Source organism: Mchenga conophoros, linkage group LG1 (assembly GCF_057382185.1).
Source record: "Mchenga conophoros isolate Kocher_MC1m ecotype Shallow Benthic linkage group LG1, M_conophoros_male_GT1.1, whole genome shotgun sequence".
In the NCBI taxonomy this organism is placed as follows: Eukaryota; Metazoa; Chordata; class Actinopteri; order Cichliformes; family Cichlidae; genus Mchenga; species Mchenga conophoros.
In genome coordinates this window covers 36,218,410-36,244,371 of record NC_140526.1, presented here as the reverse complement: position 1 = coordinate 36,244,371, position 25,962 = coordinate 36,218,410, and the positions used below count along the sequence as shown (strand labels likewise).

The window sequence follows — 25,962 nt, the reverse complement described above, 5'->3', positions numbered from 1 at the left end:
AAGAGAAATCAAGTCATTTTGTCTTCTACATCTTTTTAAAAATAATTTATAGTACACATTCACTCAGTTCAGAGAGATTTTTGAGTCGGAAACTCAAATGGAGGATAAAAGGAGTGGTAGAGAAGAATAGTGTCTACAGTAGACAAACAGTAACTGAATGTAATGTCCCTAAGAAAGGAAAAAATCAGCAGAGACCTGACACAGGACATCTCAGGCCTCCCTCAGGTCTCTGCTGTCCAGATGTCCACCTACTGTTGAAGCCTGATCAGAAATGGTCTCAGTGGTAGGGTGGCTGTCAGAAGCTGATCTTAAGGAAGGGAAATGGATCAAAGGATGAGGTATGCCAAATCACACAAGAACTGGAGTGAAAAATAGTGTTAACAGGTCTGATGGAGTCAGAAGTCCAGATTTGACATTTTGGTTCAGCTCATTATCAGTATGTATGGAGAAGATCAGGAGAGAGGTGCAGCAGTGAGTGTCTACAGCAATCTGTAAAGTATAATGGAAGCTCTGTAATAGTTTGGGGTTTGGGAATCTTGTCAAAATTAATGGAATTATGAATAGAGAAAATTACTGTCAGATTTTGCTCTGCCATCCAATACTATCTGGAAGCTATTGATTCTGATTCACTGATTGTGAACAGCCTTTTTTTTCTGCATGCCATAAAAGACATTGGAGTGAAAACCTGGATAAAAAAACATACAGTGTAACGTGTCAGTCATGGATTGGCCTCCCCAATGTCTGCACCTCAATATTATTGAGGCAGCGTGGGATAATCTTGACAGAGAACATAACAAAATGCCTGCTTTTGCCTTATATAGTTTATTTCCGTGTATGTTTGTGCATCTTTCACTGCATTGCTTCACCTATCTCCCATTTTCCTAGCAAAGTATAAAAAGGAAAAGGGGTGACTCAGTACTTTTACACAGTACTGTACATTTAACAAGTGGACAAAAATACAACACTAATAAATACTAAAAGGTGCTAAATTGAAAAGCTTTGTTAGGGTGTTTTGTAGCATTTCTGTGTCTTAATGGCTAATTAAGTGATATGAAAAGAGAAATTTTCATGTTTATATTCCTAGTTCCAAATTCTGGCTTTGAGAGGGAGATGACATGCAGGACGTGGGGTCAGTACAACTTTGAGACCTTTGACGGCCTCTACTACTACCTCCCAGGCCGGTGCGCCTATACTTTACTGAGGGACTGTGAGGAAACCACCCAGGCCAGCATTGTTGTCCAGGTGAGTCGTCCACATGGACCTGGGCTGGGGTGAAATAAAACCTCCAGGTGAGCAGCTGCCCAGTAGTTTTCGGTTCAACGCCTGCCTCCAGTTTGGGGAAAATTTGGACTCTGTGGCCTCCTGCCCCAAAACACATTCTTTTTTTTCAGACTCAGCCTGAGGAAAAGATCTACTCTGAACATTAGTGAAAGCTATCTGGTTATTAGAGTCAATTACCATTAAATGCTGCAATTACCCACTGTGCCTTGAAAGTATCTGCAACAGACTAGGACTTTGTTCCCCCGAACAGGCAACAGATACCTTATCTGTGTAGGGAAAAACCAACCTAAACAGGGGACATTAGAAGATCCAAATGTAGTTTGGATTAATTAAATAATGAAGTTCAGTAATGATAACATATGAAAACACAGTGCAGCAATCCTAACAGAGCATGTTACGAGGAGAGGAGATGACATTTTCCTTTGTAGCAGATAAAATGACGCACTCAAAAATGTTACAAAGTGGCAGGTGTGTGTGTTACTTTTAGGATCACGTTTCAGCTTTTTAAATACTTTTGCTTTTTAGAACTATTTGGTCCATTGGTTCTAAATGAATGTAAATGAAATGCTATTTCTATGTAATTTTTTAAAATAGCTGGATTCAGTTTCTTTTCTTTTTTTTTTTTTGTGCAAATAATACATTTGTTATGGACTATTTTCAGCACTGGATTTGAACGAAACCCCTAAAGGTTTGTGCATTTTGGTCCAAAACTTTTCCTTGTAAGTTCTATGTCGACCTATGTCGCAATGAAGGCTGATTCCTTGGATAGGTAGCTTAAATTCATTTACAAATATCTTGTATTGTTGAGGTAAATCTGACTTGAGGAGAGTCTTACTACTGTTTTACAACAAGCTAAGAATATATAACTTGGCTTGATTTTCATTCCCCGGACAGTTTCTAAAAAAGAATTAGACTAGAAAAAAAAATTAAATGTGCATTATAAGAATTCTGTGACAGGCCAAGAATAACATGAAAATTGTGACATTTTCAATGACACAGTTTTTATTTGTGCGCAGATCCGTAATGAACCCACACCTGTTTTAAATTAATGTCCCACCTCTCTGTTTGTAGGTCCACAACGACCCGGCCTGTACTTCAGACCCCTACACTTGCCAAAGATCTGTCAGCCTCTTCCTGCCATGGGAGGGAGAAGTCAGGCTACATGCCACCAATGTGACCTTCAAAGGCCAAAGGTTAGCTGCTTTCTCTCTGTATGTTTTATTTTACATCTCTTCAGGTAAGGTGGTGTTTATATGATACTGGAATCGCCCTGTTTGTGTTTAGTTTGCAGCTGCCTCATCACATCCACGACCTGCAGCTGGAGCAGATTTCACAGTACGTGCTAGTAACGCAGCAGCACGGCTTCACGCTGGCATGGGAGGGACGAAGCGGCTCTGTCTACATCAAGCTCAGTCCAGAGTTTGTGGGCAGAACCTGCGGCTTATGTGGTAACTTTAATGCCGACGTCCACGATGACCTGAAGATGAGCTATGGTGAGATCATTTTCAGTCTCATTGCTCATGTAGCATCTGCTTATGTCTCTTTCAGTTGTGTAAATCCACAAAGAGCAGCAGCTGATCTTAGGGTTTCTCACACCAGTTGAATTCCAATTTAACCCTTGAGTATACAAATTTTTCTCTTTAGGCGAGGAAGCAAAGCCACCCTCTACAATGCAGGCAACAGCAAATAGAGATAGATTTTTTAAAAAAAATCTCTTTGTTTTTATCTGCTTTTGTTCTTCATGACACATACAATACAAGTTGAGTACGTTCATTAGAATTATAAGAGATGAAGTCTGTATTCCTTTTTATTACAGTATTTATATGACATGAGTTTTAGTTAACTTGGCAAAAAATAGAAAAGGAGCTAGTTCTTTTTTAATACTTTTTTAATTTCAGAGTCTGTACTTTTTAATTTTTGCTTGAGTAAAGAAGTTATGTCCATGAAACAGATTATTGAAAAAAATTAAGTATCTGTACTTCTATTTAAGTGATGAATCTGTGTACTTTTGCCATCTCTGCTGAGCCATGACTGGTAAGCAGTGGTTATAAGTTTAACATTCAGCTAAAAAGTGAAAGGTCAAGGTTAAAACTGATGGTGATCCTTGAACCATGAAGTAGAAAAGACACGGCTCACTTTTTCTTTTAAAACACTCAACTGAACTCCAGATGTGAAGAAGTGTAAAGGAGGCAAAACTACTGACATAATTAAACAGACATGATATCTGTTTCTTAGGCGTGCTGACTCATGAAATTGAAATGTTTGGGAATAGCTGGGTAGAGACACATCCACATGAGGAAAGATGTCCTATGGTGCCTTCTGGCTTCCCTTCACCTTGTGCTACAGTCGAATCTCATGTTTTACTGGTAAGGTGTCAAATAAAACAGCAACTGCGAGATGAGTGAAATGAAACTGAGAAAATTACCTACTAGATGAGTAAAAAAGTGTTTTTATGTGTTTTGTGGTGACAGAAGGTGGAGGAGGTGTGTGCAATGCTGCTGGATCCACCATTTCAAAGCTGCCATGACTTTGTCAGTCCGCTGTCCTACATGGCCAGCTGCTCCAACGACCTCTGCATGTAAGAGCAACCGATTTAAGATCTAGTTGTTGGAAGGGTTTCATTTTGAGGAAAAATCTGAGTGTTGTCAAAATTATATGGTATGAACCATTAGTATCCATAGTTTATCCTTGCGAAATGTGTGGAATCTTTCTCCTACTTTAAAATTAGAAGAAACATTTATTTAGTTTCTGCTGATATTGTTCATGACAGCAGAGTCATGACAGCAGAGTCATGAACAATGACTCTGCTGTCATGAACAGCAGAGTCATTGTTCTGAATTACTGATACTAATTCTGAAGCAAATCAAAACATCATAAAAGTTTGACACATACGTAACATTATCTAAAAATTAGTAACATCCTGTACAGGTGGTTGGAGAGCCCTTTTTTGCACATATCCTTATGTACCCACATTTTAGTTTTTGCATTTCAATCCATGTCCTCAGACTGTGAGCACTTTGGTTACTTACTCGTTCAAAATGATCCCACTCTAAAAGACACTCAGTTGTGTCTTTCATGGCTCACGTCCATGATCCTGAACGTACCCCCCTCTGAGAGTAACATTAGCCATGGCAATCTGTTCCTACAACTAAAGAACTAAAGAAAGAATTTACTTTATGACAGGATTCACTTGGTCTGAAATCATCACTGTCATGACTGACGTAGCTACACTACAATTTTCCAACTATAAGCATAAAACTATATAGCTTTATTTATTAATTTTGTATGCTAGTTGGAAACTGGTGAGAGCAGCTGGTGAGTAGTTATTTATTTGAGCTGCACAGTCTCATTTCAGCATAACTGGCTCTGTAGCTACACCTCTCCTGGCTCTTCTCAAAGAGTTCCTTTTTGTTTTTTACCCTGTTGAAGGTCGGATCCCAATGGTGATGTGGTATGCCAGGTGTTCACCGAGTACGCCCGGGCATGCGCCCATGCTGACCACCCACTGCATGAGTGGAGGCAGCACATTCCTCAGTGTGGTACGTTTTTCCAGGTGTTTTAAAATGTGTGCCAGGACGAACAGAAGAAAAATGATACATTTAGTTTTACTTGTAGCTGAAATTGTTCTATTTTTTATTTCAGATGATAAATGATATATTTACAAGGTTAAAAAAAAAAAAGTCAAGTCCAAAAACATGATTTATAAAGATTTATAAAAAAGGGATTTACCTGAACATAGTAGATAAAACAAAATATGAATGTGGAATAATTTACAGGCACAGATGCTGGGTTAAAATAATTTATACTAGTAGAATAGTTATAAAGGGCTATCTAATGTAAAATAATTAAGAATATTTAAGTGTGGAAGTTAACTGGAGGGCAGGTTATTAACAGGCTAATGAACACCAGCTAGCTAGAAAAGGTGCTAATTGAGCACATTTGTTTATGTTTTGCAGACGTGTCAGGTTCAAATTTCAGTTTATAACCTGTATTTCAGTGATCATGGCAGCAAGAGTAATTGGGCTTTACAGAAGCAAACTTAAAGCTTTGACGTATGTGTTGTGTTTTGTTTCTGTGACCAGTGAAGCGGTGTTCTCTAGGACTGCAGCACAGGGAATGTATCAGCTGCTGTCCGGAGTCCTGCAACCTGGAGCGAACGTGTATTGACAGTAAGCTCACCTGCCTGGATGGATGCTATTGTCCCGATGGTGAGTGTCTGTTGAGATTCTGCTTCTTATGTTCCTATTCAAAATAGTTCCTTATCTTTATAGTTTGTCTTGTGTAATGACCTTAACATAAATCTCATAATAATAAAAAATACTGTTATTATATTGCCTATACTTTACTTTTAACACATTATTTGCATTTTCTGTCTTATCAGTCTTATGATTTTTTTTTCATCCCCAGATGATCTGAAGTCTGAATCTGAATCTCTAATCTTTGTCCCCAGGTCTAATATATGAGGATGGAGGCTGTGTAATGCCTTCTGACTGTCCCTGTGAGTACCACGGTATGTTTTATCCATCTGGTCAGACGCTGCAGGAGGAATGCAACACCTGGTGAGCAGTGGTAACACTTCTGTTACCTTGTATGCCATCATAAATATCTGGATGAAGAGACTTAAACGTCTTTGGTTTGTCTGTTTAAATACTCTTCATCCCATAAAAAGCTAGGGAACAGTGAGGCGTGTTTTATTTTTACAGTTTTTTAATAACATCTCTGGCAACACTTCATAACGTGACAGCTTTGATTTTCCTTGTGTAATAAAAAATTGCAGTATTGTGTATTAAAGACAAGATATTATCCTACGCTCCCCATACAGTCCTTTTAATCTTCTCAGATCTGACCACCTGAGTGCAGTGAGTCCAATTTCTTTCAGTGATCCTGCTGATTAGCTCAGCCTTTCATGTTCCCAGAGCCACCTGTGGACGTCTCTGCTTTCTGTTTCAGTGCATGCGTGGGTGGAGTGTGGAACTGCACTGACTACAGCTGCCCAGGTTTGTCCCTTTCCCCTGTGGGAAATGTTTATTGATATACTCGACTAGTAAATTTTTCAACAAGATTCAGTGAATTTGATTTCAGACTTAAATACTTTCAGTCTATACAATGATTCCATGAAAGTGTTTGATGGGGACTGTGAGAGTTAGGTTGGAGAATCATTCCCAAACAGACTTGAGGCTGTCATACATGCCAAAGTGGCTTAAACCAAGTACAAAAGTCTAAAGAAATAAATTTTAAATGGATAATTTTAGTAATTAGTGAGTGATTTTAGTCACTTTAGTGCATTTACAAAACACTTCTGGCTTTGATGGTTCATTGTTAAGTAATGTGCGAAAACTATTTTTGAGAAGAGAGAATAGACAGTGTACTAAGGGAAGAGAAGAGTTTATTGGTAAGGTACTATAAAACACCTGCCCCTGTTGGACAGTGAAAAGAAAGTTGGAATATATGCTTATTTTTGAAAAAGAAAGATGACTAAGGCAAAAGTTCTAATAGAAGGACAGATTTTGCCTTGTTAGAAATGGGGAAAAAAAGCATGGACTCATGGAATCAAGAGGAACAATAATTCTTGACATTTTCAGAATGGTAGCAAGTTATTAAAGGTTGAACTTGTTGATTTTAAGAGACACAAATTAAAGAAATATGCAGAAGAATGCTGTGGTAGAATGGAAGAAAAAAAATCTTTATACTTAAGGGGGAAATAAAGTTTGTGGTTCGTGTGCATAGAAAAACCAAGCTTCCTTGTAAAAACCAAGTGCAAAGCAGTTATATTAGATATGGAACAAAGCAAGGCTGGAGAAAGCTCACAATAATAGCTGTGGACCAAAAACAGACGAGGTGTGATATTTACACAGAGAGAAAAACATAAACTGTCAATTGATTAACATGTACAGGACTGTTTATTTATTGCTATAGTAGTGCTATGGAACGGGATACATTTGCATTAACTTTTGTTTGAAGTACACACACGGACACTCGCAGTAAATGTACCACTCTGTCTGCAGGCGAGTGCTCGGTGACAGGCGACATGTATTTTCAGTCCTTTGATGGACGGATCTATACTTTTCCTGCAACATGCCAGTATGTCCTCGCCAAGAGTCGCAATTCAGCAAAGTTTACAGTAACCATCCAGAACACCGCCTGTGGAGCTGTGAGTTACACATCATCTGCTTGCTTGTTCTGACATGATTGTTACATTTTCCTACCTATTTGACAGACTGCACAACTCCCCCACTTTACCTACTGCAATCAGAACTATTCACTTGCTCGGCTTACAAATACGTGCAATTTGTCTTTCATGTAGATCATAATACTCCCCTCAGTCCAGGTCATTTTTGTTTTAGAGCCTTGCTACAACTGCTCTGGCCGATAATGATCATGAAGAAAAACCTACAAAAGACTGAGAGCTTCGTCTCTTTCCCCCTCATCTCTGAGCCTTCAGTTTCCCGGCAGACTTTTGAGCTGCTGAGCAGACAGGTGATGGGAGATATGAGATGTCCCACTTGTCAGAGCCAAGGCCCGAGACCTCTAACAGCCAACTAAACAGGATTACCTTATCTAGCCTGACTGACAGAGCTGCGGACAGCTTTGTAGTGAAGTGGGCACTGGAAGGGTGGGGGGCTTGGACAGAGAGGAGGTTATGCAAAAACAGGAGGTGAATGATGGGAAGAGTAGGAGGGATGATAAAACCTTTTGGTTACGGGGCTTTGCCATTCATGAAAGAGATGATTCATAGCAGCAGGTTGTTTATTGTCTCACTCAGACTTCCTTACTTTTGAAATAAAAGTGAGCCAGAGTAACTTGGGTGATTTTGTGAATTAGTGATGGCCTTGAGCATTTATATTTTATAGCTCCATTAAGTTTTATAGTCAAACTGTACAATCTGCTGATACATTATAATAAATAAGACTTTTCTGTTTTAACAAGGCTTGGCCCAAGGAGTGGAATATCTGTCAGTGGGTATTGTTAGATGTCAACTGCTATAACCATTGTCACCAGTTATGCCTGGTATTTATGTGATTGTTTTGCATAATTGTGCATTGAAAGTTCCTAAAACACTTGAATTGTCCTGTCACATAAAATTAAAATGACTTCATTATAGCTATAAGAAACATTTTGACATTAACAATGGACTGCATAGTCACCTGTATGTCTGAAAGATTGATTGATTGAAATTCTTTAAGCTTACTTGGTTTCATGTGTGTGTTTTTGCTGGTCTGATTCACTGCCACTGTTCTCACAGTGCTGTTTAGGAGAGGAGTTGCAAAAGTTGCAGCGGGGCTGAAAGAAACCACCAGTTGCTAGTTTCATCAGCTTAGAGGGTCATTATATTATGTCAGTGCTTTATTTACAGCCTTGTTTCCGCTGCCCTTAAGAAACAACAAAAATCTATTATTGTAGGTTTATTGGCACCAGTGTTGAGTGATGGAACCAGACAGAACAGGCAACATAGTCGCCAGTTTAAAACTCACATACCAAACCATTCATTCCAGCCTTCTTAAAACCCTGTTGATAAAGAAATACAGTGTCTTCATTTATTTCAGCAGATCAGCACAGTGAGTTGCAGAGCATGTTCCATGTGCCTGTGATTATTTATTTCCATATATACCATATAGACTGTTCGCTACTATTGTCACCTGATTCTATTATTAGCGACTTTTTATTATCTGATAAGCTTTTAAACTGTGGATCTATTACTAAAGTTGAGCCTTAATGTTTTTGTTAAATGAGTATGCAGTAGCCTGCTACCAGTGTTGGTCAAGTTACTTGAAAAAAGTAATCAGTAACTAATTACTGATTACGTCCTCAAAAAAGTAATCCCGTTACTTTACTGATTACTTATTTTCAAAAGTAATTAATTACTTAGTTACTTAGTTACTTTTTAAAAACACGATTTACAACCTGAAGAGGTGATAAAGCGATAGATCTTTCAGCCCAATTCTACTTTTTCTACATAATCCATCATACAAAATGTAATCAAATGGAAAAGTCTCTTTTTTTTAAACTTGTTTTATCAGTTTTAATCTTTTAACTTTATGCATCAAGCAAAAATTTAATTATATGCAACATTCTCTGACTTGAATAAATTAGTTTAACATTTAAACCTATTTTCTACACATTCCAGCACATAAAATAAAATATTTTTTGTGTTTACACTCACTCTTTCAAATAGATGCAAGTAAAACACAGCAGAAAATAAATAAAGTCAAAGACTCAGTGGTCCTGCTGTATTGCTCTATTTTCACCTGTAAAGCAGGACTGCGGTAGGCGGAGGTTTACCCTGGTGCAGGTGTGCTGCGGTCAGTTGAAGAATCCGCGAGTTTCTCTGTGAGTTTCCCATTACCTCATAGGGCACTGGGTGCTTGCTTGGAAGTTTAGGGGTTTTTTTCGCTGTAAAAAGAAGTTTTCTTCCCACGCATGATGGACGCTAATGTTTTTGTCACTTTTTATGGAATCAAACTCAAAGTAAGGTCAGTGCTTCCACGCTTTAAACGCTGCACGCTCATACTCTCTCCCACAATCGATATGTGATCCATTGTTGATCTGCACACAGCTGTTGTCTCTAACGGCGCACTCGCTTACGTCACTGTCGTGAGACATTCTCGCAAAGAATCACGGTTTTAGTAACGCAGTAACACAGCGTTCCCACGGGAAAGTAACGGTAATCTAATTACCGTTTTTGCAATAGTAATCCCTTACTTTACTCGTAACGCCCATCTCTGCCTGCTACATATGTAGCTTTTCATAGAAAATAAAAGGAAATATGCATACTGGTAAATGGTAAATAATAAGAACAAAAGCAGGTCTCTTGCATCTCCATTTTCTTTCCTGCATGCAACAAAAGCGTGATAAAGTGTGATTGATCAACAAAAAAAATAGCGATTACCAATATCCCTTCCTTCAGAATTTGCATGTCCATATGCAGAGATTTGTTTCTACAGATTAAACTACCAGTAATGGTGGAAATTTTCCATCTAACATCATTGTAGGGTGGGTTATGCATAGTACCCTCTGTAGGGGCTACGGTGCGACTTCAGACTTTTCCTTAGGTTGAAATCAGAATATTATTTTCCATTTTTATAGATTTGGGTATTTATTCCATCACTACACACCAGCAACCTGTCTAACAGACTAAAGCCCTCTCTCTTTATTATATTTCCCTCATTTTTTCAGGAAGAGTGCTTTATTTGAGTGTGTTTCTTCCCATTATTTCATTCTGCTTAACTGTTTGGGAAACTGTCTGAACGCTTTATCAGACCATCTCGTCTCATTTGCAGAATCTGGATGGGGCCTGCATACAGTCAGTTAACCTGGTAATTGATGAAGATCCAAGAACAGAAATTACTCTGAGTCACATTGGAGAGGTCTTCATTGCTGGACAGTACCGCATCTCCCTGCCCTATTCTGATGGTAACCTCCTCATCTTTTATCACCTTCCAGCATTGTTCTCATCCAGGGCCCGACTTTATTCAGCACTCTGTGGGTTATGGCAGGGACAGATTGAATGACAGCTGTGCTATTGAATGAAAATTTTTCACAATACTTTACTGGGTTAGCTCCTACATTGTGTTGCACAAAATGTCTTTCCTCTGAGCATTACTCATTTTACATGAGTAATGCTCAGACCAAGTCAACAGGCTTTTGTGTGCTTTATCTGACAGCGTCTGAGAGTGATCTGATATTTTGAACCTGAATGAATAAAAACACTAATAGCTATTGCTCTTTATGTTCTGTTACAGATTTTCCATTCCTTCATTTTATACAACTGTACTTATACACATAAAGAAGAAAAGGAAACAAGTTCCAAATAAAATTCCACAAACAGCTTTAACTGAAATGGCTGTTTTATTATGAATGACATACTTTTGGGATATAGGCTGTTGTACAGTCTACACTGGCACCTACCTAAAAGCTGGATTCCACTAAAATATGTGTTTGGATATGAGTGATATAAATTTCATCGTCATTCTTACTCAATTATGCTTTATTTATTAAAGATTCCGCTATAGAGTTTGTAACTACAATTAATTAATCAATTAATTAATTAGTATTGGTGCACAAGTGCTGCTGATGCCCCGTCTATAGTGATAATTTGCAAAGTGATGTAAAAGTGTACCAGGAACAAAGCAAGGAAGATGAAGATTTGTACACTGGTAGCTTGATCCATAGTTTGGGGAAAAATTATAAAGTAAAAGAACAAGCTTTGCACACCACCAGCTTTGAGCTAAATAATGTCCTATATATATCTCCTGCAGACCTCTTCCACATCCAGGAGCTATCATCAATGTTTGTCCAGGTGAGGACGGCGTTCGGCCTGCGTCTGCAGTACAGCTGGAAGGAGTTTCGCCTTTACCTGCAGACGGATGAGCTGTGGAAGGATGATACAGTGGGGCTGTGCGGCACCTTCAATGGCAACATTCAAGACGACTTCCTGTAAGTGTGTGCTGGCTGACCTTTGATCCCTCTTGCGCTCTTGGTTAACCCCTCCTCCAATAATACAGAGAGAGTGCATGCTCTTGTTTCAGAGGCAAAGAGGGAGGTGATGGTGAAGTGCTCTCCCTCTCACACTTACTCTCTCTGTAATGCACACTGGTCGGCGGCTCAGCATCAAAAGCCCAGCTCTATGATCAGCTCTTTTAGGGGGACTAGATGAGCGCCCAACTGGACACGCCACTTCAACAAGGAATTTACTGTTAGCGGAATAGGAGCTCCACTGTACCGTATCGTAATGGCTGACTATAAAGGGCGGATGTTGTCTAACAGCTGTAAATGGATATACATCACAGTTACTGACTGAAGTGCCCGTATGCTGCTAAGGAGTCACTTTTCCTGAAGCACTACTAAAAGACTGTAGTTAAAGTGATGACTTGCACAATTTTAACCTTTTGTTTTGTTTTTGCTTTGCTTTGCAGCTGCAGTCATTTCAGACACTTAGTTGCATAGTTAGTGGCAAAAAAAGAAGAGGAGTAAGTCAGAAAGAACTGCAGGCAGCTATTCTACTTCAAAGAGAATTGGGTGAAACCCATCTGATTAATAGTGGCTTGGGCGGAGGTGGGACTCCCGTGTCAGTCGCTTCTAGCTTGCTATTGTACTCGTATCAGTTCCAGGTCCAGCATGTTTCAGAGAAGGATCAAAGAAGTACAAGTAAAATGTGTATTTAATACTGCACATATTTTCTTTAAAAGTTTAAAAAATGCAGTTCACTTCAAATAAATGCCTTTAAATTCAGTTTTATGTATGCAACTTCAAATCACACCAACAGTTTTAAAGAGCTTTAAGGGAAAGACCTGACGAAAGAAAGAAAGAAAGAAAGAAAGAAAGAAAGAAAGAAGAAAAATCTCAAACAATCAAAGAACCCTCTATGAGCAAGCACTTGAGAACAGTGGGAAGGAAAAACTCCCTTTGAACAGGAAGAAACCACCACCAGAACCAGGTTCAGGGAGGGGCAACCATCTGCTACAACCTGCTGGGGTGAGGGGAGGGAGCCCGAGATGAACTAAAGTGGTGTATAAACATAGCGAGTGAATGAAGGAGAACAGAACCTCTCAGTATATCATGGGAAGCCCCCTATTGCAGTGTAATTAAGGGAGGGTTCAGGGTTACGTGATCCAGCACTAACTATGTGCTTTATCAAAAAGGAACGTTTAAAGCCTAATCTTGACAGTAGAGATAGCGTCTGTCTTCTGAATTCAAATGGGAGCTGCAGAAGAGGGGCCTAAAAGCTGAAGGCTCTTCCTCCCGTTCTACTTTTAAATACCTGACGAACCACAAGTAAACCAGCAGTCTGAGAGCAAAGTGCTCTGTTGGGAAGATACAGTGTAATTGGGTCTTTAAGGTAAGATGGGTCCTGATTATTCAAGACCTTGTATGTGAGGAGCAGGATTTTTTAATTTGATTCTGGGTTTAACGGGGAACCAATGAAACATGCTCTCTGTTTGCAGACCCTGTCAGTACTCTCACTGCAGCATGTTGGGTTAACTAAAGGCTTTCAGTGAGTGTTTAGGACAACCTGATAAATAATTGCAGTAATGCAGCCTACAAGCAATAAATGCATAACCAACTTTTTCAGCATCACTGAGACGGGATGATTCTAATTCAAGAGATAAATGCAAGAAGGCAGTCCTACATATTTGGTTAATATGCACATATCCTGGTCAAAAACAACTCCAGTGTTACTGAAGGTCAATGTAATGCCACTTAGATTCAGTAAGTCAGTAAGACACCATGTTTGTAAGATTTTTAGGACTGATTACAATAATATATAATCTCCTGCCATGCTCAGTGACCCCTGTTTCAATCCATGGGGTCGATGTGGATGTCACAGTGCACACTCTTGATGTCACATCCTCTACAGAGAAAAGTCAGTATAATAAGAGGGGCACCTCAATGTCAACTACACACATTTAATTTTGTGTAACATTCAGTAATATTTATAATTATAGCTATTTTGTTATATTTTATAACTTGTAATATATTGTAATATTTAATTTAATTTAGTTGGTTACTGTTCTTACTGTCTTTGAGCAACTGTGACCACATAATTTGCTCTGGGATTAATAATTATTCTGATTCTGATATTATCAGAATGTTATTTTGTGAACACAACAACACTTGTAACCACAAAAATCAAAAGGCAACTCTTCATTCACACGATAGCACTGGACTCACTTTATAAAAATGACTTTTTTTCTATCTGTGTGCTGTCATACTGATTCCTTGCTTTGGTTTTGGTTCAGATCTCCATCAGGTATGATAGAAAGCACTCCTCAGCTCTTTGGAAATGCCTGGAAGGTTTCGTCTGCGTGTTTGTCCAGCCTGAGTACGCCTCAGCTTGATCCCTGTGATACACACCAGCAGGCTGGTCAGTTTCTCTTCCTCCTTTTTTCTGTTTCAGTAGAGAAAAATAACATATTTACTCAGTCGTATAACATTTATTATGTTAAACTGCGTAAGTGGTGCTTTATAAAATAAAACATATGTATTATTATAAAACGTTTGGACATTTTGATGTTAATATCACAGTAAAAATGTATCCCAAGCTCTGTTTAAGGTGTAAATCAGTTTAGTTTCTACTTTTATTCTTATATTTTTACACACATATTTATCTGTATTATCCAGTGAATTTACAATGATTATGACATAAATGAACAACTTTAAAAATATTTTATTTAGGGTTTGTATTTGATTCATGACATCAGAATCACAGAGAGCAAGACTTGCTTACTTGAATTATTTCTAAACTATTTTTAACAGTGACCTATGCTTCAGAAATGTGTGATGTGCTGAATCAGGATCTGTTTGCTGCCTGTCATGAGTACCTCAGTCCAACACCCTTCCATCAGCAGTGTCGCTCCGATACCTGTAAGTGTGGGACGCTTTGCCTCTGCTCGTCGCTGGCCCACTATGCTCGCCACTGCCGTCGATTCTCCGTCATCATTGACTTTCGATCACAGATATCTGACTGTGGTGAGTCACATTCACGCCAAACATATTTTGTCCAAGAATGTACCTGCTGCTACAGAGATGTCAAAATTAGCAATTATTTCTGACATATTTTTTGTTTTCATGTCTAATATCAAATCCAAATATTTCTCCCAACTCACCGTTCAAGGTCACAGATGATTTTCAAATTTCAGCTTGGAGGACATTTTAATATTTCAATATATATGTCAGTATGTCATATGAGTTATTGGCAAGACTGTTCATGGAAGTTTAATCTTTTAGGGAATGACATGGAAAAAAAAATCAGTTTAGATCAAACAGTATCAGTGCCAGCTTAGGAGTAATTTTGGAAAATTTTCCTACCAAAAACTTTCCCAAAGAAGGTATGGGATGTCTTGAAAGGTGAAACTACACTCAAAGTGGTCACCCACAGGTTTAGGGTAATCACGGGGCAACCACAGGAGTTTGTCATCCTATTTTTATTCCAGTGTGAGTCATTAAGTTAGAACGTGAGTGCATTTTAATGAGATCCACAACAAACATCATTCTTTGTTTAAATACTGGAGCACACTAATGACATGTGCCTCACTGGTTTTATGGATGACAACAGATATCAGGTCTATTTCTTGAACGTTACTCAGTGGATGAACTGATGTCACGAATCTGAAATGATTCTGCACTGTCCATTCAGCTTGCCTTTATTGGCTCTCTCGCATGTCACACACTTTAGAGATGACTGGACAAACTAAAGTTTTAAATGATGAATTAACAGACGTATGTCTTTTTTCCCCTGGAGGGGAAAAAAGTCATACACAAACCATCATTCTGCTCCAATCAGTAGCTCTACACTTTGTTGTTAAATTTGATAACTTGATGAAGAATACAGTGACGCCATCATCAAGTTAATTCCCATTAAAAGGCCAAACTGACTGTGAGTCTGAGTCTTTGCTGAACTCTGTCTTGCCCTGCAGCTGTCACCTGTCCTGCCAACATGCAGTACGGCACCTGTGTGTCCTCCTGCCAGCGCCGTTGCTCCTCCCTCTCTGTCCCGCAGCACTGTGACGAGGAGTGTGAGGAAGGTTGCGTCTGTCCTCTGGGTTCCTTCTACAATCACCGAACACACACCTGTGTGCACAGGTAAGGACGAGGAAGTGATATTCGTAGGTAGAAGTATGTAAAGGCAAAAAAATGATGAAATATTTATATGATGAAGCAGGTGGGACTTAATACCCAGAGCAGCTTCAGTACTACCTGCTGTGCTGATGTGGAGGGTGGTGAAGCTGGAGTGACTCCACCAAACCAATCCACTCAAAGTGATATTTGTATCTGCTTTGAAGTTTAGGTCAGCTTCTAAGTAGAAAACCTGGTATCTTTGCTGCAGACATTGTAGACCCAGAGGACCTCGGTAATTGTGCTCTCCTTTTTAGCTTGCTCTGCCCTAGAAGACATGCAGCTTAATTCCTCTTAAATGTCCCAGGTTTTTACATCCTAGTGCAGCGCCATGCCTTACTTACCATGTGATAGAGTTACATCAAGGAATTCATCGTGAAACCCCCCTTTCATTCCCACTCGGGCTGGGGACGACAGATATCTGATAACCAGTGAGAAAGAATTTGTAGTACAGAAGCTGATGTGTGGCACTGGCCTATATGTTACAAAGGCTTTTAGCCTTAGCTAAACATAAATTACCACAATGTATATTATATAAATCATACAATACTGTATTTTTTTCAAGTAAGACTGGTCTATTTTGCTCCCCTCCACTTCTCCTTAATTAACATTGGTAAGGAAAAAAATTAAGCAGTGAATGTATATTTATGGGGGGAACCAAAGTCGGTCCATTTAGGTTTGTCACAAGTTCAAGTCAGGTTGTCTCTTTTTTTTCCAGGAGCGAGTGCCCCTGCAGTTTCCTCGGAGCAGATTATGAACCAGGAGATGTGATCATGACTTCAGCAGGCGTTCAGTAAGCTCCTCCCCTTCATTTCTACCTTCAGTCTAGACTTATGAGTGTCAGGCTTTATTTTTGTAAATAAATTCTGTAACAATGAACTGTGACATTACTGATATTACATGAGGCAGTTTAGTTAGCAGTTAGAGAAAGCACAGAAAACACTGGGAACTGCCTTTAATTTAGTCAGTTAAAATAATGCAGTACTGAGGAGCAGAATTTACTTTCAGAACAAAGGAGTCTAAAGTTTCTGGTTTGCTGTGGTTCAGATTTCCTAATTTTTTCTCAATAAAAAGCTCTACCTCCTGTCAGTCACGACCACGTAAAAGGAAAATCTGTGTAAGAAAAGTTTATATTTTTCTAGAGATATTCTTTTCAATCAAGTGTTTCAAGTCAAATGTTTGAATGAACAAAAGACTCCAGAAAATTAAAAAAATTTCAAAATAGAAAAAAATTGCTTTGTTTAATTCAAATTGTTACTTTAAGTTAGGCCAAGAGCTTATTAGGTTCTTCCCTGCATATTAAAAATATTACGTTTTAGAGTTCCACAAAAAACAAAAAACAAAACAGGAACATTTCTTTCCTGTTGGAGATGATGTTGGATTTCTTGCAAGTTCTGTCCAGAGATCCAACATCAGAAGACTTCTGTCAAGTAATGTAACACAGGCTGTTTGTTTAAATTGTATAGGGACCAGCTGTAATCAGCAACCTTTTTGGTGAAACAATACAATGTGTGGAAGAAAGCTAATATAATTTCCACCTTGAGAAAGACTGAATCACCTGGGGAGTATAAATCTGTTCTTTAAATTTCTAATTTGGTGAAACTCATATTAGGGAAATTACCAAAAATGAGCAAAGTCAATGTAAGAGGACAAATAACAGAAACTACATACATTGCAGTATATTGACATTATCACCAAAGTACCAAACCTGTATTTAATTTTAAATATGTGAAAATTCTATGAATTTTCTCCAGTTGCCATCATTAAGGTGAGTAATGTCTCTCTGTGCCTCCTGCAGGCTCTGTCTGAATGGTAGACTGGTGTCCCAAACACAAACAGGCACAGGTGAGTCCATTTGATTTTGTTAATCTGATCTTTTTTTTTAATCTTAAGGCAAAAACAAGAATTGAATAATAGAAGTTGAAGAGGAGTTTAGAGCTCAGAGTTCAGAAAGATATTGAGACAAGAGCTGGATGGTAGGGAAGAGTTATAGATGACTGGAAGGGTATAGCTGAAGTCGGAAACTACCAAGAAGGCATTTGTCCTTTGGACAAAGAAATGAGAACAAGGAGACTTGGTGGTAGAATGAGGAAGTACAAGACAGTGATAAAAGGAAAAGGTTAGCAAAGAAAAGTGGGATAGTCAGGGAGATGAAGAAAGTAAAGAAGTAAGTTTGGGAGGCTGGGTGAACAGCAAAGAGAGAAGAGGGAAAGGAAAGTGTTTATAATAAGTTGTACATGAGGCTGGAAAACAAGGAAGGACAAAATGACTTGCGTTGATTAAGTAGGGAGGGAGACTGAGTTGGAAAGTATGTGCAGCAGGTTAGTATGATTCAGGATAGATATGGAAATGTAGTAACAAGTGAAGAGAGCATGTTAAGAAGATAGAGGAAGTATTTTGAGTTTATGAATGTAGAAAATGAGAGAGAGAACAGATGGAGGAAAGTTAATGAATCAGGAAGTGCAGAGGATTAGTAAGGAGGAAGTGAGGGCAGGTATGAAGATGATGGAGAGTGAAAAGACAATTGGCCAATGTGACATGTCTGTGGAATAATGAAGATGTCTAGGAGAGAAGGCAGTGGACTTTTTAAGCAGATTGTTTAATACAGTCTTGGAGAATCAGAGGATACCTGGGCAATGGAGAAAAAGTGTACTGGTACCAGTTTTAAAGAACAAGAGTGATGTGCAGATCTGTAGTAACTACAGAGTGACAAAGGGGATGAACCTTACCGTGTATATGTTGAAGCTCGGTCAAGAAGAGAGGTGATGATCAGTGAGAAGCAATATGGCTTCATGCCAGGAAAGATCACTGCAGATGTGATGTTTGCTTTGTTATTGGAGAGTATAGAGAAGGTCAGAAGAAGTTGTACTGTGTCTTTGTGGATCTTTCTTATAGCCAAGAGAAGAAGAAGTATGTGAGGATAGTGCAGGACATTTAAAAGGACAGTGAGACAACGTGAGGTATGCAGTGGTGGGGGTGGTATTACAAATTGTGATGGAGGTCAGATAGAAGTGTCTGTGGATGATATTTGCAGCTAATATGTTGATCTGTAGTGAGAGTAAGAAGCAGTTGAAAGAGTCTGGAGAGGTGGAGGTATGCTCTGTGAAGAAGAGGAATGAAAGTTAGTAGAAGGAAGACAGAATATATTTGTGAAGGGAGACAGGAGGAAAGATGGACATGCAAGGAGGAGCAATAATGAAGTTGGATGAGTTTGAATACCTGGGTTGAACCATCCAAAGCAACAGACATAAGAAAAGTAAAGAATGTTCGAGTGTGGTGGAGTGGGTCTAGATGAGTGTCAGGCTGATTTGTGATAGAAGGATCGCAGCTAGAGTGAAAGTTTACAACATGGTAGTGAGACCTGCTATAATGTACGGTTTGGAGATAGTGGGACTGACAAAAAGATCGGAAGCTGAGCTGGATGTAGCAGAGCTGAAGATGTTGAGTGTTTTTGAGACCAAGATGGACAGGATTAGTCATGAATACATCAGAGGGACAGCTCAGGTTGAACAGTTTGAGAGGCAGGGCTGAGATAGTTTGGACATGTGCAGACGAATTATAGAGAAGATTCACAGATGTAGTGAAGGAGCACATGCAGAGGGTGGGTGTGACAAAGGAGGATGCTAGGGATATAATGAGATGGAGGCAGGTGACTGACTGTGATACCCCCTAAAGGAAGTAGCCAAAAGAAAAATAGTCAGTGGATATATATGTTTGTGTCATATCAACTTTCATACTGTGAGTACTGTGAGAAATTACAGTCCTAAGAAAATGTGAAAAAGTGCCTTTTTTGATAGTGAAGATTAATAATGCATGAGCTAAAACATTGATGTGTTTATGTTGTTCAGCATTCATACCTAACAAACTAATTTTTCACTCTTCTTCACTGTCAGTTTAAAAGTGACACCAAAAATCTACAAAAAATCTGTGATGTCATTTTTACTTACAGACAGATTGTGTCCAGAAGGTCAGATCTACCAGAACTGTTCAGAAGGGGAGGATGGCCTCCTGCCGGGAAGGGGTGTGTCCTGTGAGCGCACCTGTGAGTCTTACCTGCTCAACCTCACCTGCTCATCACACGAGCCCTGTCTGGCTGGATGTGTCTGCCCGCCTGGGTGAGTGACAGCTAGTACAAATGTATTCTGTCCATTGGTGAATAGTTATACATAGAAGGTAATGGCTGCTTTATAATGTAAAAAAACTCCTTTTGATTGGACAGTACTGCACTTTTAAAATCCATTTTATTTTAATTTGATTGTAATTCTTCATTTCACAATTTTAAACAAAAGCTACTCTCGTTATGGAATCCAAATTTAAAAAGGGAAAAGGAGAAAAATAGAGAATTGAATATAAAAAATAGAAAAGGTATCTGGAAAAATTTATTTGCTTTCATTCAGCTGACTCTCTGGGATGTGTGATCTGTAGCAACAAACTAGTAAATAACAGAATTCAAAATAGAAAGATCAAACTGATTATTCACACTTCTCCACTCGTAATAACCCTGAGATTCTTGTGCATGCATTGGTCTTTAGTCACAGTGCAGAGTGGAAGTATGGTCAGACTAAAGATGGAGACTGAATGTAACAATTTAACATTTTTGTTTCATATCAGGGTAAAACAATGAGGTAAAACAAAGGGTTCCAAACTCCTGCTTAAGTGGTACAGAATCTTGAAAAGTTCACACATAGCAGACTGTAGTTATGCTAGTTAACTGTTTGGTATCAGGTTGATTGAGCAAAGGAACAAGATGTTTTTCTTGAGCAGTAAAGGTCAAGAAATGAGTGTTTCACTTAATGAAATCTTATGCTGTTAGTGTACCTGACTGAAGCTGATGTCACAGAGAAACTGGCTGCAGGTTGATTAAACTTTCTTAAAATGTCACAGAAGCCTGAAATAGTCTTCCACCCCCCTCCTTCCCATACCTGGTGATGCTGCTTGTGTGATACATGTAGTCAGCACTTCATTATAACCATTTGTTTCCCAACATAAAGTAATAAGCAGACGTAGCTGTTCATTTTGTGTGGACAGTTTTAGATAAACTTAGCCCAGTTGTTCTGTTAACCTGACTCATCTTCTGGTTGAACTTGCTAATTCCCTGCTGGCTTCTAATACATGAATTTTCCTGGTTTTTAATTCCTTTTTTTGGGGGGGGGGACTGCCTTGCTTCATCTACTGGTCAGACCAGTAAAATGTATAAGTTGGAATTAAGTTTTTTTGGGGAAATTTTTACATTTATAGATTTAAAGATATAAGCCTTGTGGAAGTGTCTGTTGATGTGACATAAGGAAAAGTGCAGATTTTCTGTGGCAGACAAAGGACAGGATTCCAACAGATGAGGTGAACAGACATTATGGGTAGAATACAGTCATCTGACCCCTTTAATCCTCTCTGGCTGTCAGCCTGAAAGGGGGGTTAAGTGGTTTCATTCTGTGACATCAACCAGGAGTCATCCTGATTACAATACGCACAGGCAAGGGTTAGTTTAAGGATGTCGCATCTTATGACATATTTGCATAGATTATATAGTTGATTGATGAGAGCGCTACACCTGCAAACAGAAGGATTATATTTCTCGATTTTAGAACTGTCAAAAATATAAAATCTTTGTTTTTCATGTAAAAGCAGAAGAGCTGAATAAGTATACAAAAGAACAATGAAACAGTGTAGCGCTAAAATGGTAACTCTTAAAAGACAATCAAAGATTCTATCTGTGAACCTCAAATCACGTATTTATGAAGGATTTCCATTAACAAATAAAACTGACCTTGTTAGGCTTTCTGACATTGTCAGAGAATTTGGCCCTAGCTTTAATTTGAGAAAAAATAAAACCTATCGCTTAAGGTGATTTGGAAAACTATCTGACCAATGAAAGTCTTACATTTGGAAAACATAGACACCACTGAAATGAGAGACCATCTGGTTTGTTGCCAATATACAGATCAAACACCAACATCCTTGTATAGAGGGATGCTTTTGTAAACATTGACTCGAGTCACTTGTAAATCTGTGAAGGCACCATTAACGGTGAATGCTATATAGTTCTGGACTAACATGTACTACAAAAGATCATCAGCAAGACAATGCTGAACAAATAAACTTTAAATAAATATATATTGTACATATCACGTCAGCATCGATGATCAGGCTCCAAACTGACCTGTCTCAATTCATTTTTGTCACCCATTCACACAACTCACTAAACCCACATGACCCCAAAATATATCAAAGTAGCTGATGTTTGACCGTTAAGCATCTTGTTTGTATCCACCACCATCGACCACCACACCACTGAAAAACCATTAAAAATATAATTCAAACAACTACTAATTGTCTAAATGTGTTTTTAAATAATCTGAAGTACTACTGTACTGTGCTATGTGTATTTATATAGTCAAAAAAATGCTAAAACAAGACCAAGGTTAGATTTTTCTTATTATATGATGAATATAAATAAAAACTTTACATTCAAGACTTGTTTTGACGGAATTACAATGAGTACTAACGGTAACATTAACATTAAAACGGAGCGATCGTGGTTCAGGGACTTGGGAATCTCATCTTGTAACCGGAAGGTTGCCGGTTCGATCCCCAGCCCTGTCTGTTTTGGTCGTTGTGTCCTTGGGCAAGACACTTCACCTACTGGTGATGGCCAGAGGGGCCAATGGCGCGATATGGCAGCTTCTGTCAGTCTGCCCCAGGGTAGCTGTGGCTACAAATGTGGCTTGTCTCCACCAGTGTGTGAATGAATAGTGGAATTGTAAAGCGCTTTGAGGGTCTCGAAAAGAGCTATATAAATGCAATCCATTATTATTATTAAAACATATCTGCTGTCTCTCCAAGAAAATAACCCTAATGTATGTCAGTGAAGACTGCCATTAGCTTAAATTCTTAGTGGTTAAACTGGTGAAAATTAAAGCATAGTCTTTCTCTAAATCTCATTTTGAAGCATAAATGGCAGAAATAATAGAAGCCTTAAGTTTTACTGAACAATTAGACTAATTTAAAAAAAAAGAGGAAACAATCAAAAGTTCTCACAAACGTATTTTTTTATTCAATAAAAGGGCAGACCCATCCCAGAGTATATTGCTATCTAGTTAACTAATATCCATCATTTCTCTGTCTTATTTGTTTTTCCATATTTTTTACCCTCAGTGCCTACCCACCCGTGTTCCTGTCAGGTTAGATGATTAGATTTCAAATTTAAATGTAAAATTATGACATTATACTTGACCTGAATGCATATGCCTTGGTTCACTGGATAAAAAGGGGATCTGTTCTTTAGTTAATCGTTGCCATGGTGAATCTTAGTATTGAAGCTCTGTTGAGGATTGCTTTCTTTCTCTACAAACACATTCAATTCAGGGTCAACATACTCAGAGTTGATTGAACTTACTTTGATCATCCTACTTTCTTAAAGAGGAAACTGTGAGTTGCTGATCTCAGAGTAAATCAGCTCGGAGTTTGTGGTTAGACTCAGAGTTTGTTGAACCGACTTCCTGGAATTTGGCCTTGCATTGAAGCTCCTCTTGGTTACTTTAGCTCCGTTCTATAAATAGCACCAGTCTGGGTTTTCTGCCTGTTACTCAGAGCACTATCTCAGCAAACCTACTGAAATATAGTGATACGGTGAAAAGGTCGGAGAGGGGCAAAAATGGTCATCTGAACCCTGAGTCACCTTTGCTGACCTCACTGGTGTGATTCAGATATCCCTGTTCACTACATGGAGCAAACTGACCTTTTGGGTGTCAACAACATCATAACCTCTAAATCTGTCGTCCAGTTGTAGCTCAGGTGTTTAAAAAGTCACTGAAACCTGAGTTAAAAAAATATGGCACAAAGAAATCTCATTCAGCCCTTCTGCTTCTTGATGACAGATGTATTAATGAGTGTAGTGATAGTGAGACAGTTTTAAGGTTCACTGGGAGATCAACTGATCTGTATGAGATCAGCCTGGAGTCATATTCTGCTACATAGAAGCCTGTTTGTTTTTCTGCTAATCAAGGGTTGTTTTTACAGAAGAAACCTTTATTATGATTCTTATTTTAAAGATTTATAGAGTTCACAAATCAGTGATGTTAACATGACTCACCACACCCTCCCCCAAAAATTCTAAATAAGTTTAAAAAGCAAAATTTAACTACCTTAATATTGTATTTTGGTAGCATTAATGTTGGCAAACATTAAATTTAGTCTTAGCTAGCTAGCATTGTGTTTGCATTAGCAGGTATTCAAAATAATTCATTCAGTATTGATATTTAAGTTGTCGAGGGTTAGGGTTACGAGCTAACTGGCAAAATTCTACAGGGTGAGTTTCTCCGTACTGTTAATATTAATGTCATTGCTCTTATATATATATGTGCATTTGTGTGATAAATACAAAATATGCAATTTTATTTTCTAATTCATATTTAGAACATACTTTGTGGCTGTTCACTTTGAAAAGTGCTGCTTTCATGCCTTTCGTCCACCTGTAATTTTTCTTTCAGGGCAATGCATGATGGTCTACAGTACTGGGGGCTGTCTTTCTAGTCTTTCACATTTCATCACCAGTCACCAGAATGAATGATAGCAGCTTATTAGCAGCTTCGTTACAGATGCAATCAAGAAATGTGGCTTGTCAGAAATACTTAATCAACCAGTCTGCTATTAGCTATTAGCAGACTGCTAGCAGACACAAGCATAATGTGAGCTTTGTTTCCGGACCTGTTTATTTCTGTTAATTGAACAATATCTCAAGGCTAAGTTCTCTGGTGAAATTAAGCCATCTTTGGTAGAATAGAATTAATAGGATGAGTAACAGTAATAGCTTTTTTTCAATTGTGAACATTGAGCATTTGGGAATTTTTGTGCACAACCTTTTTATGAGACACTGTGGGATTCAGTGAATACACTGTATATTATGTAAATATTCAAATTCACTATGCATTTGGACAGCAATACTAATACCAATAGTGTAAAGGATGAATCTGATGAATAGTTTTTTGCCCAGTGAAAGCATCAAAACAGGAGCTGTTTTGAGGAAAACACCAGGATTCAGTTCAAAACTTACCCCTGTCTGTTTATTGACTAATCTTTGTTAGCATTTCTCAGCAGTTAGTTTATCTACCTTCTCAGATTCTCTTGTCTCTGACCTGAAAGGGCTGAGATGCATTGGCATTTCTTTGTACCGTTTTCAAACGGTAACTGTAACTGTAACTTCGGTCGTTGCTGTGCTTTTTGGAAGTCGAATTTCCCAGAGGAACCCACCCGAGGGATTAATAAAGTTCTATCTTATCTTATCTTATCTTATCTTATCTTAAACAACTTAGTTCTTGAGTATTTTATAGGATGATGTTGGTATTTACTATGCTTTTACAACTGTCTGAGCTTACAGCACGATGAGGTTTGTATAAACACTTTAAAAAAAATAAAATGTCACATGCAATAAAAAAAATCACAAATCTTTATATAGAGAGTATTTAAAAATCTAAAACAGTTGAAACTGGTACATACCAAATTTATTGCAGCTTATTTTCTATATAAATGATGAATTTGAGGACAAATAAAAAAACACATCTTCCCTAACCCTAACCCCCAGACCTGAGATGTAGCTTTTACTTTTAATTAATTCTTCAAACCCTAGTGTCATATTTACATCTTGGACATTGAAATAATAACCTTTATAAGATTTCTGATTTCAATAATATTAACTATATCTCCACAGCTTTAGTTGTGTTTACTAAAGCAGTCAACAAATGATAAGCAGCTTCTTCTTCTTCTTATATTAACTCTACACTTAAATGACTATCAAAATACAAAAACCCTTTCTAAACTCAGAGTCAACTGCAAGGTATTCATCTGAAGCGGGACTTTAAAACCTCTAATGGGAAATGATTAGCTGAGGTGCAGACAGATGAATCCATTGTGTCTGCATTCACAATGGCACACTTTGTTTATGATCAAAATGTAGACCATTCATTCATTCCTTCTGTGTCAATTAGTCCAGCTGAACTCATATGAACCTGGACTTTCAGGTGCAAAACAGAAACATGCAGCCTGCTGGAATTTGGTTTTGGTTACAGGTTTTGT

The 25,962-nt window shown here is 38.3% G+C and overlaps 1 protein-coding gene across 1 annotated transcript in view; it reads left to right on the top strand.

Annotated features, from left to right (window-relative positions):
• The first annotated feature begins 438 nt into the window (after window positions 1-438).
• otog (otogelin) overlaps window positions 439-25,962 on the top strand; it is a 60,440-nt gene continuing 34,916 nt past the window's right edge. Inside the window, exons 1-19 of the mRNA XM_085245494.1 lie at window positions 439-463; window positions 1,085-1,242; window positions 2,353-2,474; window positions 2,566-2,774; window positions 3,517-3,647; window positions 3,753-3,859; window positions 4,711-4,820; window positions 5,364-5,489; window positions 5,732-5,840; window positions 6,232-6,278; window positions 7,287-7,432; window positions 10,560-10,692; window positions 11,538-11,715; window positions 14,019-14,143; window positions 14,536-14,748; window positions 15,696-15,861; window positions 16,613-16,687; window positions 17,693-17,739; window positions 19,844-20,009. Coding sequence (XP_085101620.1) covers window positions 439-463; window positions 1,085-1,242; window positions 2,353-2,474; window positions 2,566-2,774; window positions 3,517-3,647; window positions 3,753-3,859; window positions 4,711-4,820; window positions 5,364-5,489; window positions 5,732-5,840; window positions 6,232-6,278; window positions 7,287-7,432; window positions 10,560-10,692; window positions 11,538-11,715; window positions 14,019-14,143; window positions 14,536-14,748; window positions 15,696-15,861; window positions 16,613-16,687; window positions 17,693-17,739; window positions 19,844-20,009 — 2,393 coding nt within the window. The remainder of the gene's footprint in view (window positions 464-1,084; window positions 1,243-2,352; window positions 2,475-2,565; window positions 2,775-3,516; window positions 3,648-3,752; window positions 3,860-4,710; window positions 4,821-5,363; window positions 5,490-5,731; window positions 5,841-6,231; window positions 6,279-7,286; window positions 7,433-10,559; window positions 10,693-11,537; window positions 11,716-14,018; window positions 14,144-14,535; window positions 14,749-15,695; window positions 15,862-16,612; window positions 16,688-17,692; window positions 17,740-19,843; window positions 20,010-25,962) is intronic.